Source organism: Anser brachyrhynchus (assembly GCF_964034855.1).
Source record: "Anser brachyrhynchus genome assembly, chromosome: 4".
Taxonomy (NCBI): Eukaryota; Metazoa; Chordata; class Aves; order Anseriformes; family Anatidae; genus Anser; species Anser brachyrhynchus.
The window spans coordinates 60339992-60357286 of NC_137698.1; the positions used below are offsets into that span (position 1 = coordinate 60339992).

Consider the following 17295-nt stretch of genomic DNA (forward strand, 5'->3'; position numbering starts at 1 on the left):
GCTTTGTTTCTTTTAGTACCGTGTATTACCAGAGCAAGTATTTTAGAATTACAGTTTGCCTAAGAGCTTTTAATGGAACCAGGAAAACTACTGAATGCCCCCTTGCAGGGGATTTAATGGAATTATGTACATTAGAAAAATCTATTACTGAATGAATTCTTACTCATCACCTTGATTACACTTTCTAATTGTGCATCAGTTAACTGCATGTAAATAAATTTGGCTAGCATTTTTAAAGCTGAATACATGTTTTTGGCTCAGTCTATGAAGTTAAAGTTGATCTCCTCATACTATTAGATGTTCATAAATACTTTAAAATAGCTCTGTTACACTGCAAATTAAAAACACAGGTCAGACATAGATAAATATGTCCAAGATAGTTGTTTTTCACCTACAATGTAAATGTAAGCATTTAAGTAGCTTTATAGCTCTGCATTCTTTGTGCTATGCAGTGTGTAAGATAGCTTAGCAGGAAGGTGTTCTGATTCTGTTATGTTTTTCTTTGTGGCTGTAATATACCCTTGCTGAAAGGAACGTAGGAGTAAGAGAACATTCTTAAAGGTTCAGGTTTGTGAAAGGCCTTAGATATCTAAACCACAGGGTTGGAATTTTAGGACTGTACCCAATCTATTTTGAATTGAACAGGGAAGAAGGTGGCAGTGCATAGGGAGGAAAATATTACTATGTTACTGAATATTTCACAATACCACTGCTGTCTGAATTTTGAAAAGCAGTACTCCTCAAATATTCAGAGCCTTTGATCCAGTTAATAGCTCTTTTAAATAGGTGATTGATTCATGTCTGGATGTATATAACCAAATTTGGTAACAGTTTCGTGTTTGGAAGCCAGTTGAATGAAGAATGGAAAGCGAAAAACAGAATAGTCTGTGTTCTCATTTTTGCTTATTAATAGCAGTTTGATTAATGTGTCTACCTAAATATTTCTTTCAGCTCCTGAAACTCTGATGAGAGCCTTAGAGCTTTTGAATTATCTGGCTGCTTTAAATGATGATGGAGACTTGACTGAATTGGGATCCATGATGGCTGAATTTCCACTGGACCCACAGCTGGCTAAAATGGTTATTGCAAGTTGTGACTACAACTGCTCTAATGAGGTCCTATCTATTACTGCCATGTTGTCAGGTAATAGCAGGGGAAGAGATATTAAACAAAGTGCAGTTCTTCAGTTTGGGGAGAATTTGAGTTTTCCACATCAAAAATATAAGCAATCTGAATATATTTTTAATAAAACCAGTTTTTTTAAACTGGCAGATGGGGATATAGTCAATCATTAGAGGTTTGAGTGTACACCTGCAGCTAACAATTATTAATGTTAAGAAATTAACATGCATAAATGGTCAAGCAATTTCATTCTGACTTTAAAGTGTATATATTTGAGTTGATACAGGGAAAAAAAAATCAGTCTAGCGGAACAGAAATTTCATCTTAGGCTCATAGTCAGGGCCAGGAATGTCAGCTCAACCACTGTTTTAAGGCAGTGAAATTTATTTTGCATTGTGCATTATTCTGCACTTTGATGTGTCCTGTTATTTTCTTAAGGATTACAGCCCAAGTTATATTAAAAATGTTAACTCATGCACGATATGGTACATTTTAGCTTTCCCACTTAATTTAATGACTGAAAGAGTAGTCATTACTTCTGAAGGGAAGAAAGCAAGTTTTGGGGAGGATATATATTTATAAGAGCTAACTTGTTTGCACTGCTGTACTTTGCTGCATTATGTGAATGGCACTGTCGTAGTAGCTGCTTGTCGAGAGAGATCTCAATGAGAAAAATGTTGTCAAGCAAGCCTTGTATTTCGTTCCTTAGCTTATGTAGAACTGACTTCATTTTATAGCTGGTCTCTCTAGGACAAGCAGCAAGATTTAGTCACTGTGGAAGTGGGGATGTTTTCATTCATAATTATTGTTGTCTTTAGGGTGTGTTATTTTACAAGGCTCTTCACAGTGCAGATGTACTACTGGTTACATGCTTAACTTGGATGGTTAGAAAAAAAATGCTTCGGCTAAGTTTAAATCTGTTGTTTTGGTTAAGTCTTACAGTATATTTATATGAAAGTTTTTAAGAACAAGCTAAAATGTTTGTTGCAGAGTTATGATTGTTCAGACTCAGAGCAGATGGGCAGGGCAGAATCTTAATTTTTTAATTGGTAGGCTTAATTGCAGCGGTGGTGGTAGGTTGGTGCCTGTCTGTTCCCCCTAACTTTTCCCTACCCACCCCAGAAACACCTACTAAAGAACAGTAAGTCTAGTGTTCTTGTCTGTGGTATTCAACTGATGATTTGTCTTACTCCTTGTTCTATTTATCTTTTCCCAACCCATGATACTTTTCTTGTTTTAGCTACGATTAATGTCTTTCTAAATAACTTTTCAAGCCAATTTTTTTAAAGTTGGTTACTGTCTGGGTATTAACTTCTGCTCTTAAAGTATTCCTAGTATTTGTAGACTGTTTTCCAAAGTGCTTTTTTTAACCATCAGTATGACGTATGGTAGACATGGTACAGTTATGGGGCCTTAAGTACACACAAAGACTGTCTGGCTCTGGATAGCAATCCAAGTATTAATAGATTGGACTAAAATGAAAACATGATACCAGTGAAGAGCAGAGAATAGCATTAAAGAAATCAGCAAATTAAAAGGCTGTACTTAATTAAAAAGTTATTTCAGAAGAACTGTGGTCTCTTGCTGTGGGATTTCACATATATAACTTTCATAGAGAAAGTGCTGTTAATTAGTCAAAATGGTGAGATATTCCAAATTATTCTACTACTGACTTCTGCTTTTTATTAGTCTGAAACTAAAATACTCTTTATATTTCTGCTTTCAAATACAGAACACAAAATAACCAGGTATTTCGCGCCTGCATTTCCATTTTCTTTACTGCATTAGTCTTTCTGATTTGTTACCATGTGAATCACTATTGCAGTGTGTATCTTTTCTGAAATTCCATCTGGTATTCAACTCAGCGTACTTCTCAAGTGTAGTGTTTGGGGGGGGATATTATGGCAATTAAAAATAGAAACAAAACACCTCACAGAAGGCCCTCGTCTGTTAGGGACAGATGAGATGCAAAGTGGTTGGATAAGATTGGGCTTCAGTTACGAGCAGGCTACTGTAGTTTCAGGCAGCTGGGAAAAAAAAAAGGATTTGTAACATCCTAGCTACAGAATTAATGCTTACTTAGCATTAATTTTCTTGAAATCTAAACTGCTAAATTGCATCTGCAGTATGGGCTATTTAAATCTAAGCTGATATTTTTCTCCTGTAGATCTCTGTAAAGTGAAGATCTATTAACTGTTTTCTGTGTCTTGCAAATTCATACCAAAATTACAAGCCTGTAAGAATGTTGACAGACAGCAAATATTGTAGCCAACTTAGTTCGTGGTCTTCAGTAGCCTGTACTTGGAAGGGGAATGTTAAAACCGATTTTTTGATTCAAGTCAGAATAAGCCTGAGTCAGACTTACGTGAGAGAGCGTAACGATCGACAAAGCTCATCACATTATGATTATTTCAAGTAGTGCCAAAGGACGGTTTAACCTTCCACCACTACCGCTACCATCACAACCTTTAGACTTCTTAATACCTTCATTCACATATGTTTCTGTATACCAGTGCTGATAACAATACCATCTGGGGAAGATGACTTTACTGGTGTGTTCTGTTTAGTAGCAGACTTGTAATAAAGCTAATGCTTGTGTAGACTATTCTAGTGCAGTATAGTTCCAGAACTACCTTCTGCACTCTGTCCATAGAGGCTTTCTGAGAAAGTGAACTTGCAATTACTTTGTTCCGTAATACTAGTTCCTGGTAGAGCTATCAGCACTGGGTCTTGAACCAAGATCTGCTGAGCATTCCAGTATATATAGGCAATCTTGATGGCCTTCAGAATAGTTATTTTGATGCCTACATATAGTTCTAATAAAATAATCAGGTACTCTGTAGCTTTGAAACCCTCTTGTCTTACAGATGTGGTTAGGTGTTGATGTACCAAATCAAGGTAGTAAACAGTCCAAGATGCAGTTGGAGGCCATCCTGCCCTGCCCTATGCTCTGTGAACTGACCTAGCTAGGCCTTGTTCCTCTATCTGTGAATGCGTGACTCATCGATATGGGCGTTTGTGTTGGGCCCATACCAACCTTGTTTAGTCCCACAGTGTTTTGTTCGCCCCACGGAAGCAAAGAAAGCAGCAGATGAAGCCAAGATGAGGTTTGCCCACATAGATGGAGATCATTTGACGTTGCTGAATGTCTACCATGCTTTCAAACAAAGTAAGTATGCACCCGTTTTAGCAAAAATACTTGTAATTCTTTGTGTGGCCAGCTTCCGTTCCTGAGTTACAAGGACAATTGATAAACTTTGGCTTTTTTGTGCCATTATATTGTAATCTTTAATCTTTATTATTTTTTAAATATATAAAAGCTATTTATGTGCTCATTTTTTTGGGAGGGGAGAAGGAAACTAGCAAAAAGATCACGTAATGAACTGTTGAGTCTGGAGACGAGCCAGGCTCTTAAATCAATGTTGGGTAACCTTGGACAGAAGGAAGTAAGCTTTCCCGTAATTAAGAAATATTGGAGGTTTGTTATCTGATACTAATTATACAAAAATCTGCATAATTGTTTAGTAACTTTTCAGGGAGAGCAGCATGGAAAATATCTTGGATTTGGGGGAGGATATGTTCCTAGAGTGAAAGCCACTTTTAATCCTATTTTTTAAGTACATCTGGATATTCCAGATTAAGGCCTTGGGATGGATTGAGAATTAAAGGGGTAATGCATCATGAAAATGTAGAGCCATGCAGTAAATTTACCTTATTTGTATATCCAGGGGAAATGTATAGTCCTCTGTAGCATAGCTACAAGTATATTTTAGCAGGTTGAAAAAATGAATGGGTAAAGCTGGGCATTCTGACTACAGAAGTGGCACGTGTTTTAGGAAGAAAAAAATTAGTGTGGTTTACCATGGTTGTAAGTCAAAAGATCACCATATTCTTAACTACCAACCAGATTACAGTAGATGCTCCAGTTGCGTTTCCTGTAAATAAATGAAAAAAGCAACAGGCTTTTACCCTGAGTAAATACTCAGTGTGCCTTCCTGTTGCAGCTTTGATAAAGGAATTTTGTGCTGAAACATTCCTAACACTGTTGTCATCTGGCAGTCCAAAATCAAGGATATCTGCAGAATTGAAGTCAAGACGAAAGTACTCAAAAATTAAAAAAAAAAAAAAATCTGAGACACGTGTAATCAAAAATTGCGACTTAAGACATCTGGTGGCTAACAGGATCCAGTATGACTTGAAGTCTTGTATGTTTCTAGAAGCCCATACTTTCATCTTCAGGTTGCTCCCTTCTCTTCCTTAATAAAGCCAGCTTTAGAATATTCAGTTCCGGAAAATGGCTATTTTATGTCCTTGGGAATAACGTAATACTTGATAGGGACAGGGTCTAAATCTCCCAATACTACCTACTAGAGTTGATTTGTTTCCAAAAATCTGCGGAACCAAAATGTGGACAATTTTAGCTGAACAATCAAGGCCTTTGCTTGGGATACAGGAAATATGTATTTAAGTCTGCTCCAATTAATATTAGCTGTATATAAAAATGTGGAACAAACCTGTCTAATTTAAAATACGGTTTGAACTTTGATTTTGCATGGCATAAAGAATTGTTGAGCAGAAAATCAGTTGATGTTTGCTTTTTTTAGGGGAGTTAAAACAGATCTAAATACAGTAAATTGGTTTGACACATCTTGTTTTTAATCTGTTGAAAATTAGAATATTTTAAGACTTAAAATAGGCAGGAAAATAATTGCTAGTCTTTAAAATCAGTGTAACGTTTTGTAAAGTTCATAAGTCCAAACTGTATTGTGTAACTTTTGTGTGGAAATCCCTTTTACACTTAATTGAGTGCATTTTGTCAAAGTAAATTTGGTGGTTTAAGACAAAAGAGTTCAAGACAAAATTTGTAGGCTGCTTAAATTGAACTAGAGGTCTTTTCCCAGTGCCAGTCAGTTATGTCTTGGTTAGAATTTAGCTAATATGCTAGTGTTGGTATCTTCTTGAAGAATACGTTTACCTGTTAAAGTCCTTGTGTGTAAACTTTCACCTGCTACCTGAATATGTATGTTAGTGAAGAGTAAGTAGTGTCAGTTTTCAAGGTAGATAACCCTGTTTGGGACTCATCGGTAGTATCTTCGCAGTACTTCTTTCCTCTTTTCCCAACCGAGACTGCTATGAAGTCGTTTTGCTTATATTAAATATTTGATTCTGTGAGTACTTATTTGTGTGTATATACACACACATTTTCAAATGTACTGAATCTAGGTATCAGTATTTTTTTAGAAGAAATGGAGGAACTGTTAACGTGTAATTAGACAAATGGAACACAAATTGTTTTATTTCTGGAATAGGTACTATTCACGCCTCTTTTTTTAAAATGTTGACCTCTATTGACTCTTGGGTTTAGAGACGTATGGTTCTGCTGTTTTTGGGGGATGAAAATATTTGTGGAATAGTCTGTTTCACTGTAGAATTGTCTTCTGGTATTCAGTATCAGAAGACAAAATACAGATACTGTTTATGTAAGACAATAAAAGACAGTTATTGGTCATCTTAAAGCACACAGTTCAAGCATAACAGGAGGTAACATGCCATGCTACTTAGATCATTTTCATTCTACCATACAGTGTATCAAGAACCTCAGCTTTCATAATTTATCTTACAGAATATGAGTGTGGAAACAACTTAAACTTTCCTCAAATTATGTAACCCTCCTATTTATACACTCTCTAATTGTATGAACTTTATAAATTGGCTTGCAAAAATGCAAATCTCGCCATACAAGAGATTTTAAATCTTGTTAAGCCTGTTTTGTTGTCTTATTAAACTAGCTAAATATAGAGCATCACTTGAAGTAGCAGAGTAGGTAGGGAGAACTGGGTTTCTCAGTGTTAAATGTGCAGTTTTTGTACTTAGAGAATAGCTTAGGCTTGCTGTCTTAACAGATTTCTTGCTAGTGTTATCAATAGTAGAAGCAGTATCTTGGAGCATGGAACGTAGAGTTCTGTTACTGATGCTCTGTTTTACCTGTCACATTTACTTAAACTGTTGTGAGATGCATCACACTTAATATTAGATTAGTATGTTTATATAGCTCTTAAACAATTACTCAATGTCTTCATTTAAGGAGGGTTTGGTTTCTCAAATATAATTATGTACAGTCATCTTGTGTATTCATTGCATGTTACAGTTAAAAAACAAGGACTGAGATGTTTTTATGTTCAGTTTTATCTTCAAAAACCTGCAATATAAAATATTTTTTCTAGTTTCAGGACAGGTGCAATTTGCAAAAATCACTGATGTGGTATTTCACCAAAACATTGGTGATTATCTGTATTTTATGTTGGGGGGAGTAATTTTCTTTTGTTTAGACCACATGCTTTCTGAATACAGAACAATTTGGGCAAGTTATCTAATGCAGGGTATCCACTGAATAGGCCAAGAGCTGTTATCATTTATAAAACAATTTTTTTCTGGTTCGTCTGACTGATCAATTGGTTAGTTGTTGTTTTATTTACTTGTCCTAATTGGATAAAATACTCATTTTTTAATTCATGTTTTTTAATGTTGCAGATCATGAGTCGGTTCAGTGGTGTTATGACAACTTCATTAACTACAGGTCCCTGATGTCTGCAGACAATGTACGCCAACAGCTGTCACGAATCATGGATAGATTTAATTTGCCTCGTAGAAGCACAGACTTCACCAGCCGAGATTATTACATCAATATAAGAAAGGCATTAGTTACTGGGTATTTCATGCAGGTATGTTTGCATTTTTGTAAGGAAAACACTTAGTGTTTACGTGGGTTTTAGTGTTAGTATGGTTGCATCACTTATCAAAACTGGATGAATGTATCAAGTTAAGTTGTATATGGTTAACTGTATTATTGCTTCGTCTTTGACAGGTTGGCTGTTACTCGAAGTAAATTGTTTACTCAAGCCTTGCTTGGAGAAGTTGTAGACAGTCTTACTAATTTCAAAATACTATTTCTGGTGTGACCAGTCAGGACTTGGCCACTAACTTCTAAATAGCTGAGGAAGTAACCTCATAAAATATCTTGAAGTACTTTGTTATTTAAAGTGCAGAATATGTAGTTCTTAAATTATTCATTAACTGATACAAATCAGGGAAGTCTGCTAGCATATAAACACTAGTTAGATTTAATCCGTATAGAAGCGGAGTGTTTTATTTTTGTGTACTCTACCATATTCATACCTCACTTTTGAGTTACATGAGTACTGGAGTATGGAGGGAAGTCTAATCTTGCTAATATGCTGTTTGCAAATCATCTGAAACTCACTTGCTGTCCAGCCAGGGTGGGGAGATGGAAGTCAATCTCTACTGTTACCGCCTGGATGCTTTGCATTTTGCGCCAAGTATTCCTCCAAGCTAGAATTCAGACTTCTAAGACATAGTCCCTGTGTGCTGTGTAAATTCAGCATTAATTTCTGGAGCTAGTGGAGTTACCTTTCTGGCTCTTGCAGGCTCAGCACTACAGAACTTTTGGTGGGAGTGAGTCCTCTTCCTACCTGACTGTGGACCATTGTGACAATGTTTTCCACAGTAAGCATGCATTATGATGCGTCCAGGCAATGTCTTTGCTAGAGCCTCTCACTTCTGGAGAACGCAGTCTTCTTATCCTCAAGAGGCTGATCAGTGCCCTTGGCATTGAAAAACTTTGCATCAGAGTTGCTCATTGAGCACAAAAGTTTACAGGTTGAAAATACGACCAGCGGTCAGTGCTGTGCAGCTTAGTATGGTAAGCGGCTTGACAGGCACTCATTTACTGTGCCACATCTGACTGGGACACGGGCTTGGGCGCTACTGATGATCAATGCGCGTGCCCATCCCCCCGGAAGCAGTTCTGTCCCCAGGGTTAAGAAGCCAGCTAATCTGTAGCATGAACATGTTTCCTGGCTTTCAGAAAATGTCTGCAAGTGCATTTCAGTATAATGTAAACAGGAGATTGAAGCTTAATTAAAATATTAAAATGGTTCTGAAGACTGCCTTGAAGTAACCCTTCAGACAAGCAGGCTAGTCACTGCGCAGTCTGTGTTTTTGTGGCAAGTTTTCCTCATCCTTCGCTAGGGACACTGCAGCATGCATTCCCACCTACACACTTATTCTGTGAATGTTTGTCAGAGAAAGAACAGTTCTGCCTGACTGTCCCTGTTGGGCCCTAGCTGGTTGAGGCAAATCTGATTTTTGCGGTTTTGCTTCTGCTTGGTAGACTACAGTTGTTTGGTTGGACCTATTAAGATGTCATGCCCTTGGAAGTTGCTGCACAGTCACTTTTTTGTCACTCAGGGTGAAACTCTTCCTCTAAAGGATGCTTTCCTTTCGTGGCTGTGGGTAGCTGTTAGCACAGGTAGTTTTTGGTTTGTTATATCAGTTATGTCATGTACTGTGACATAATGTTGTGTCACTGAGTAGCAGCATCATGAAATCAGCAGTGTAATGCCTCAGTGTTATTGGTGCTAGCTGTCTTACCTTCTTAAGTTTTGTGGTAAGCTAAATCATATAACTGAGTAGGAATGAAATTCCTTAATAGCCAGACTGCTTAATCGCATGCTCTGAGAGAGATCTGGTTCATCTGGGATACCCTGGTAGAGGCTTCACTTTCCTGACAGGCCCACAACTTGGCTGTTGTTTCATCTGTGGCCTCTTGCTAGAGGCAGGAAGGGTCTGCTCTAATTTTCCTCTCTCTCACTCTTCCTCTAGGGTCTCTTTCTCCATGTAACTTGCTTTGCAAATTTATTCCATATAACATTATGGAATATAAATAAGATATTATTTATATCTTGATGTAAACAGTGTATAATTTTGTCATCTTCAAGGCAGACCTGTTGAGGGCATTTGGAGTCAAAGCCATTTCAGCTGCTTCCCTTCTCCTTTGATGCGTTCAAGACTGTTCTATTTTGAGTTTCTTTTGCTCTTTAACCTCCCTGACAGTGTGATACCTGACCTCGGCTCTGAACCTTCTCTCATGAATTCCATGTTGCTTTGAGTAACCTTCAGTAGAAAATTGTTCATAAACGCTCAAAAGAGATGTTATTTATCTGTAGCTGAAGTACTTGCGGCTGTATGCCCATTTTGCCTTCCTTTTGTGGATATCCAGGCTCTGGCATTCGAGGGCTCCTGCTCAGAAAACCTGAGTAACAAACTGCACGCATCAGTCTTTACCCACTTGGTACAGAACACGCATCGAATTCAAAGTCTGAGCATCTGCAGAGCGTGCATACCTACAGCGGGTAGGCTGTGCAGGCAAAGCAGCGAGGCCTGTAGGCAGCACGTGCTGGGTAACTTCATTCCTCAAGCTCCTGAGTTTAAAAATACAGTCTGAAGTGGGGAAGGAAGTAGCAGCCGTTGTTTTGAAATAACTTCTGACTGCATTGTTTTCTGCTTTAATTGCCTACTGTCCTTAAAGCAGTCATAAAATTCTGCTTGTATCTGTACTTTAGAGATATCTGTAACTAATTAAGACCTGTGGCTGCTGTCTGACAGTGCAGGCCTGCAAGATAGGACCTGTGCTGTCCGAGAAGTTAGATGTCAGATGATTGGGCTGGTAATTAAAATCTCATTCTTGGCACTACTTTGTATAATTGATGTATGTTTTGAAGACTTTACATAATCAGATTCCTGCAGTAATAGAAAGGTAATAAAATTACAACGTGAAGGTGGTCCCCAGTGTGTTTAATGATATTCCTTTCTCAAGTTATGCAGAATAAAACTTTTTAATAGCTTCAGAAACACTGTTGCATGACGTGGCAACGGCCATTGCTCCTTTGGTGTATAGTGGTGTTCTGTTCTTCAAGAAAGACAAGGAACAATCATTTTTCTTAACTATCAAGACCAGCCTACCAAAACTAGTAGCCTTAAATCTAGTAAAGGAGGAGCTTCCTACTTTTGGTCTTGTAAGTGCATTTGGCTTTAGAGTGTTTGACACATTTAACGGAAGGTACCTGGTTGAGCCCTCACGCTTAAAAGTGTATGGGTGGAAGGGAGACCTAGTTCTTAACCAAACTGTGACAGCCTTGAACCTGGCGTTGGAGAACTTGAACTAAAACCTTTTTTTATGGTGTCTGTGTTGATAGGAGTGTTGTAACTGTCCCTAAATTATCAACAGGTCGATTTTCTCAGTCTGCAGAGTAGCCTGTTACTGGAAGAGATGCATGGATTGGTTTGAATCCTTACTATCCTTTTAGGGGCGTGCTTATACTTCCAGGGAGACCTGGTAGCAGCATTCCAGTACTTAAGGGGGGCCTGTGGAAAGCTGGGGAGGGACTGTAGTGTTATGACAAGAGGTAACAGCTTTAAACTAAAAGAGGGTAGATTGATGTTAGATATAAGGAAGTTGTTGTTTACTGTGAGGGTGGTGAGGCACTGGCACAGGTTGCCCAGAGAAGCTGTGGATGCCCTGGAGCACCTGGAGGTGTTCAAGGCCAGGCTGGATGGGGCTTTGAGCAGACTGGTCTAGTGGGAGGTGTCCCTGCCCATGGCAGCGGGGTGGAATTAGGTGATCTTTAAGGTCCCTTCCAACCCAAACCATTCTCTGACTGTGTGTAGCTCCATATGTTGTATAGTCAGTAGTGTTAGTAACTCTCATCTCCCGTTGTAGCCTCATTCTTTGTTCAAGTAGCTTAATTCAGATGTTTTATACTAATAAGTGACAGGTTCTGCAGGAATCTCAGGGTTCAAGTGTGCTCCATTAGCCATTGAAAAATGACCTTATTTGATAGACATGCTCAGTATGATTATTTGGTTTCTGTGGAAGCTTTGTTTTTTTTACTCTGAAAAAAAAACATCGTTGAATCACAGCATGATTGAGGTTGGAAGGGAACTCTGGGGGTCATCTGGCCCAACCACCAAAACAGGCTTATGTAAAAACTGAATTGGAAAAGTGTCTGATTTCAGAGCTTGTTTGTCGTGTTCCCTCTGTACCTTTATATCTTATGGTCCGTTAGCAAGAATCCTTTTTTGGTTAATTGTTTAATCTTCATAGCCAGTCTGCCGTTTGAAGTCCAGTGGGAGAGATCCAGAGGAAGTTTGTCTTTTCAATCTTACTTTCTTTTTAACCAAGCAAATGTCAATGTGCTTTTTTTGCAGTAGAGTAACTTGTTTTAGTTGTCCTAGAGATATGAACTTTGTGTTTTTTCATTTTTAAAGATGCAATTTCATTTACTGTAGTTAGCTAGCCAAGATCATGTGTCAGCGTGGTGTTGACTGATCCTTTGTCCCCTGCTTCCTGTATTCATTTAGGATAAAATTCACCTCTGCCTCTTTTCCATCCTTTCCAACTCCCAGCTCCCAGGCTTGTCTCCTGTGCTGGCCTTTTCATCAGAACTCCGTGTCATTTGATTTTACTTAATTAACTAAATAAAACAGCAGAAGACAGTTAGAATTCTGTTAGATCAATGTGTTACATTGACTCGTTGAAGGGTCGAACAAACAACGAGCCTTACATCAGGGAGGGATGGGGTTATGTATCTACAAGCAGGAGAAGGAGGAGGGGTGGGAGTGAGACCTCCCTTTCTGGCCTAAGGGAGCGACTACGCTGTATTTTACAGGCACTGAAATTGCTTGCAAGCCACAGGTGCAAAGGTGTGTAAGTTTGTGTGCTGTCCCCTGTGTGTCCTTGTTTGCTCCCTTATGTCAGCCTTGGTGCTTGCCAGAGCCCGTTCTCAATTGTTTCAGCATGGTAAGCTGGCAAGCTGCTTGCACCTTCAGAAAAGAAGCAGAATTATCTTTGTCATCTGTGCTGAAACAGCTTGGTCCAGGAGTGAGCAGGGAAACGCAGTAGCTGGTAGTTGGATCGTTGCTGCTTGCTGTGGAGCCATAGATGGCTTCACTGCGCGTGCTTTGTTACAGTGCTGCCATCACTGAACCCAAAACTCTTTATCAATTTGTCCGCTAACAAGCGTGCTTAATAGTAGAATAAACACAGTAGGCTTGCTATAAATCACAATAGTATGTAACCGCTTAAAGGTGACTTATCCCTCATAGCGGTGTTTTGATTTTTTCTTAATTGTGGAGTTATTCTAGTCCTTCTCACACTCCAGAAATTGAGAGCTAACTATATTGTTCTGCAGCTCTTTTTACTGATATGCTTGACTAGTTATGTCAGAAGCTTTTTACTTCAGAATTGCACAAAGAAAGAGATACAGATTCTTCTATAGATATAGATGATGCAAAAAAGTGGTAGTATGCATTTGGGAAAACTAGATGCTGTGACTTACACTGATTTTAATGCATCTGAGTGAGGTTGACGTGCTAAAGGTAAGTTGTATTGGTTTACATTTAACAGTACACAGTTTTCTAGGAAAACCTAAAATGGATTGTGCTGCCCTTTTTTGGGAAGAAAAGCAGCTAAAACAAATACTTTTGTATATATATGCTTTTAGTTCTGAGCTGAAAAATGAAATTGATTTTTCAAAAAAACCAAACACCAACAAAACGCGCATAATCCAGCACCAACATTTGCGCTATTATTGTGCCAGGTCTGAGACAGATGAGTTGCTTGTCTGCTCTGTTTTGCAGCTACACTGCTATTTAATTTTGCAAATGTTGGATTGAGTTGGATGAAATTAAGCCTGAGTTGTTACGGACAGTGTGCTGTTAATCTCCATTTAAAAGAGCTCCTGTTGGCTCTCCAGAGTTGAAGATAAAGTAGCATGGTAATGTCCAAAGTATTGGGTGAAAAGATATGCAGCTTAGAGGAATATTTTTTCCATCACTAAAATGTGTTCTAGTTAGGAATGTTATGAAACACCAGAGAGGCATGCTGTTTAAAGTAAATCATTTGTTACAAATGATGTCCTGATGTCATATTTGAGGTAGCTATTGGTTTTAGAAATCCTTGGATTTTAACCTAATAGGTGGAATCTACCTTTGAGGAGGTCAAAAAAAAAAAAGTGAGATACATAGGAATTAAGAAAACAATAAAGAACACAGGATGTGTTACATGAAGCAGTTAATGATCTGATTTAAAAACTAGTATTTCAGACATCTCTTTGTAGCCATTGTCCTGTGTAATCTTTTTACACTTTTTTTGTATGTATATGTGATGAAGTAACTACTGGGGTCATCTGGAATTCCCAGTATCAAAAGGTTAATTTCGGTTACCTGTGCTGTTAGATGAACTGTTCTTATAGAGAACAGCCTTCTGAGGGTATCTGACTGCTTTACCGAAGCTTAATGAGCTAGGTATCAGACCATCTCGGCGAGGTAGGCATTATACTTCTTCACAGAGCGAGAAGCTTGGTCAGAGAGAGGTTAATTGATTTTCTACCAAGGTCACAGCAGAAGCGTGTTGCTGAACCTACGTTTTTCATCTCTGAAGCTCGTGCTGGAACAAGACTTCTTATTTCTGACATGCTAAGCTTCCCTTTCTTATTGGACTGACACCTTTTTTTGGGGGGCTCACTGTGTGAGAGGATTTGTAGAATAATACTTGCACCAGTAAAATTACAACTGAAACACTGCATTAATAAAAAACTTCAGAGGATAACATTGCGGCTTACTGGCCCCACAGTACAGTAGCTAGTACAAATTAAGTGCTTAAAGTAGTTGTCTGTACTAGACCACAGCTGACTTTGTTTGATGTTAACAAACCTGTCCAATAAATACTCCCTTCCAACACTTGTGTTGTTTTCAGTGCTGCTGTTGTAAATAATGATCCTCCTCTTTGGGTGATAGCTGTTTTTGTATGCTGCTTGAATTGGTTATATGCACGTAGGGCAGTGAGGAAAAACATCTGGCACCTCGATTGCGTCTATTTTAAAAAAAGTGATTGTTTGGGTTGTTTGAAGTGGTCAAGTCATGTACCAGGTTTAGATGGGGTTTGAAAGTTAGGACAATGAATTTTGGATGAAACACTAAAACCAGCCAGCTTGAAATCCCTTAAGCTCACCTGTAATAACAAATGGCTCTCTTTTTACCTAGGTGGCGCACTTGGAACGAACAGGGCATTACTTAACAGTGAAAGATAACCAAGTGGTGCAGCTGCATCCTTCCACTGTCCTTGATCATAAACCAGAGTGGGTGCTTTATAATGAGTTTGTCCTTACAACAAAGAACTACATCCGGACATGTACAGACATCAAGCCGGAGTGGTAAGCGGAAAAGACCTACTGCAAAGCTTTTTTTCCTTTCACTTCTCATGAATCCAGTATTAAAACAGTTTGGGAAATGGTGATGGTATGGGCTTGTGAATTTTTGGATGACTAAAGGTTTTCTTTGTGGATGTGTGCTCCTGTTTGGGGAAGCTGTGTGCAAAACTCAGATGCTCAGGCTCTGTGTGCAGTGTGTGGAGAGAGACCTTTGACTTCAGAACTGTTTTGTTAGTAAGTCAGTTGGGGGGAGCTACTTAGCAGTACTAGATCTGGGAGTATGTCCTAGCACCCGCTTGTGTACTTAAGAGGTGCCTCTGTTCTCAAGATCTAGAACCTCTCATGGCAGTAAGTGTCTGCCTTATTTTGGTAAGGATCTGAACTTCAGTACTTCCTTAAAATACGAAAGATGCGGTAATACTGGTACAACCTGCCTTGTCATAATGTGGTTAGTCGTCATGAGGGTGTATGTGCAGATCTGATCTCCTCTGCAGGCAGTGGAGATCTGAATCCTCTCATCCGTCCTGAAGGTTGTACTTTAAAGTTGTAAGCTTGGGGGATATGGGAGGCTTTTCAGCTGTTGTTGAAATTTGCATAGAAAGAGTTTAAAGATTTCTAAGTCAGAAAACACAGCGTATAGGACATCTTCCGTAGTGCTTTAATGGAAAACACAGGTGTGAATCCTTCCTCAGAAGTCTTTCTGAACAAGCACTGTAAAGCCCAAAGCAGAATCACATCACCTTTCTTGGTTGAGTTAAGCTTAAAAGATCTAAGGGTGAACTTTTAGTCTTGCACAAACTGACACTTAGGTGGGCTTCTGTGACTTCTGGACTTTGGCGTTAACAACAGGCCTGGCTGCATGGGCTGTGACGGCACGTACTGGGGCAGCAGTGTGGTCTGTAAGGGACACGGCTGAACAGGAGAATCTCATTAGACTGAAGTGTGTGCTCTTTTGCTGTGGACTTGGGCACAGGATGAATATTAAACTGAAATTTAAATGTGTGTGCATGTGTTTAAACTTCCATTAGCCTCTGAAATGCAAGACAGGCTAAAAATCAAAGACAGGATAATCTTTGTTTCACTCATAGTAGAATTTGTATAGGATGCATCCTGAAATTGGAGTCTTAGTAACAAACTTTTCCTTTTTTGGCAGGCTGGTGAAAATTGCCCCTCAATATTATGACATGAGCAATTTTCCACAGTGTGAAGCAAAGAGACAGTTGGATCGCATCATTGCCAAACTTCAGTCCAAGGAATACTCACAGTACTGAATTTATGCTTTGAACTGAAGTTATTCAGAGGACAGCTTTAAAAGATGAATGGATTCAAAGTTCAAGTTGTGCTCTTCACTTTGGTTCAATAATGGCCTTTTATTTGAAAGCTTTTTAATTTTTCTTTACAGTAAATATTCCATTCTGATTTCATAAATTAAACATTTATGCCTCCCTTTTGTGTTGACACTGTAGCTCATACTGGAAAAGCTGATCAATGTTTTGCAGTTTATTGAAAGTAGTTCTATATATAACAATGTTATAAGCATTTCTTTAGAAATGGTTGAAAATGCTTCTAAAAATGTGATTATCGACCATGGTATGCATGATCGTTGTAATTGTTGACATTCCTTTTAGAAGTTGTGAAATGTTACAACTTGTGCTTATGTAGACACAATCTTCGGCTTCAGTACAAAGGTACTGACTTCAATAAAGTCTATTTATACTAACTTTGTGCCACAGCATGTGTCAGTATTTTGATTGTTTTGATGAAGATGTGAGAAACCGTGTAGTCTGCTGTTTAACTGGTGTCTTAGTGACATGGCAGTAGTTTAATGTTAAAAAGCACAGATGCTTCAGCAGCAGGGTTATGGTGACATCAATATAATACATACAGTGCTAATCCCTTGCAAATTTCTTTTAAGTTACATAGGGAAATTTTAAAAAGCAAAAATCCATGCAGACTTCTTTGGAGGATGCTTTCTTCAGACGTATTCCCCGATGTTTCCTGGGCAGAGCGGTAGTAATATGCCCTGCAAAGGGAAGTGTCTGCGGCCAGTTCAACTCGCCCTGCTGGGCAGTGTTCGGATGCAGTTTGACACAAATAATACCAT

General features: G+C 38.6%; 1 protein-coding gene across 1 annotated transcript in view; it reads left to right on the plus strand.

Annotated features, from left to right (window-relative positions):
• DHX15 (DEAH-box helicase 15) overlaps window positions 1-16911 on the plus strand; it is a 46503-nt gene extending 29592 nt beyond the window's left edge. Inside the window, exons 10-14 of the mRNA XM_080590860.1 lie at window positions 952-1143; window positions 4169-4291; window positions 7654-7844; window positions 15025-15194; window positions 16345-16911. Of these exons, the coding sequence (XP_080446986.1) occupies window positions 952-1143; window positions 4169-4291; window positions 7654-7844; window positions 15025-15194; window positions 16345-16462 (794 nt within the window). The 3' untranslated portion in view covers window positions 16463-16911. The remainder of the gene's footprint in view (window positions 1-951; window positions 1144-4168; window positions 4292-7653; window positions 7845-15024; window positions 15195-16344) is intronic.
• The last annotated feature ends 384 nt before the right edge of the window (window positions 16912-17295 follow it).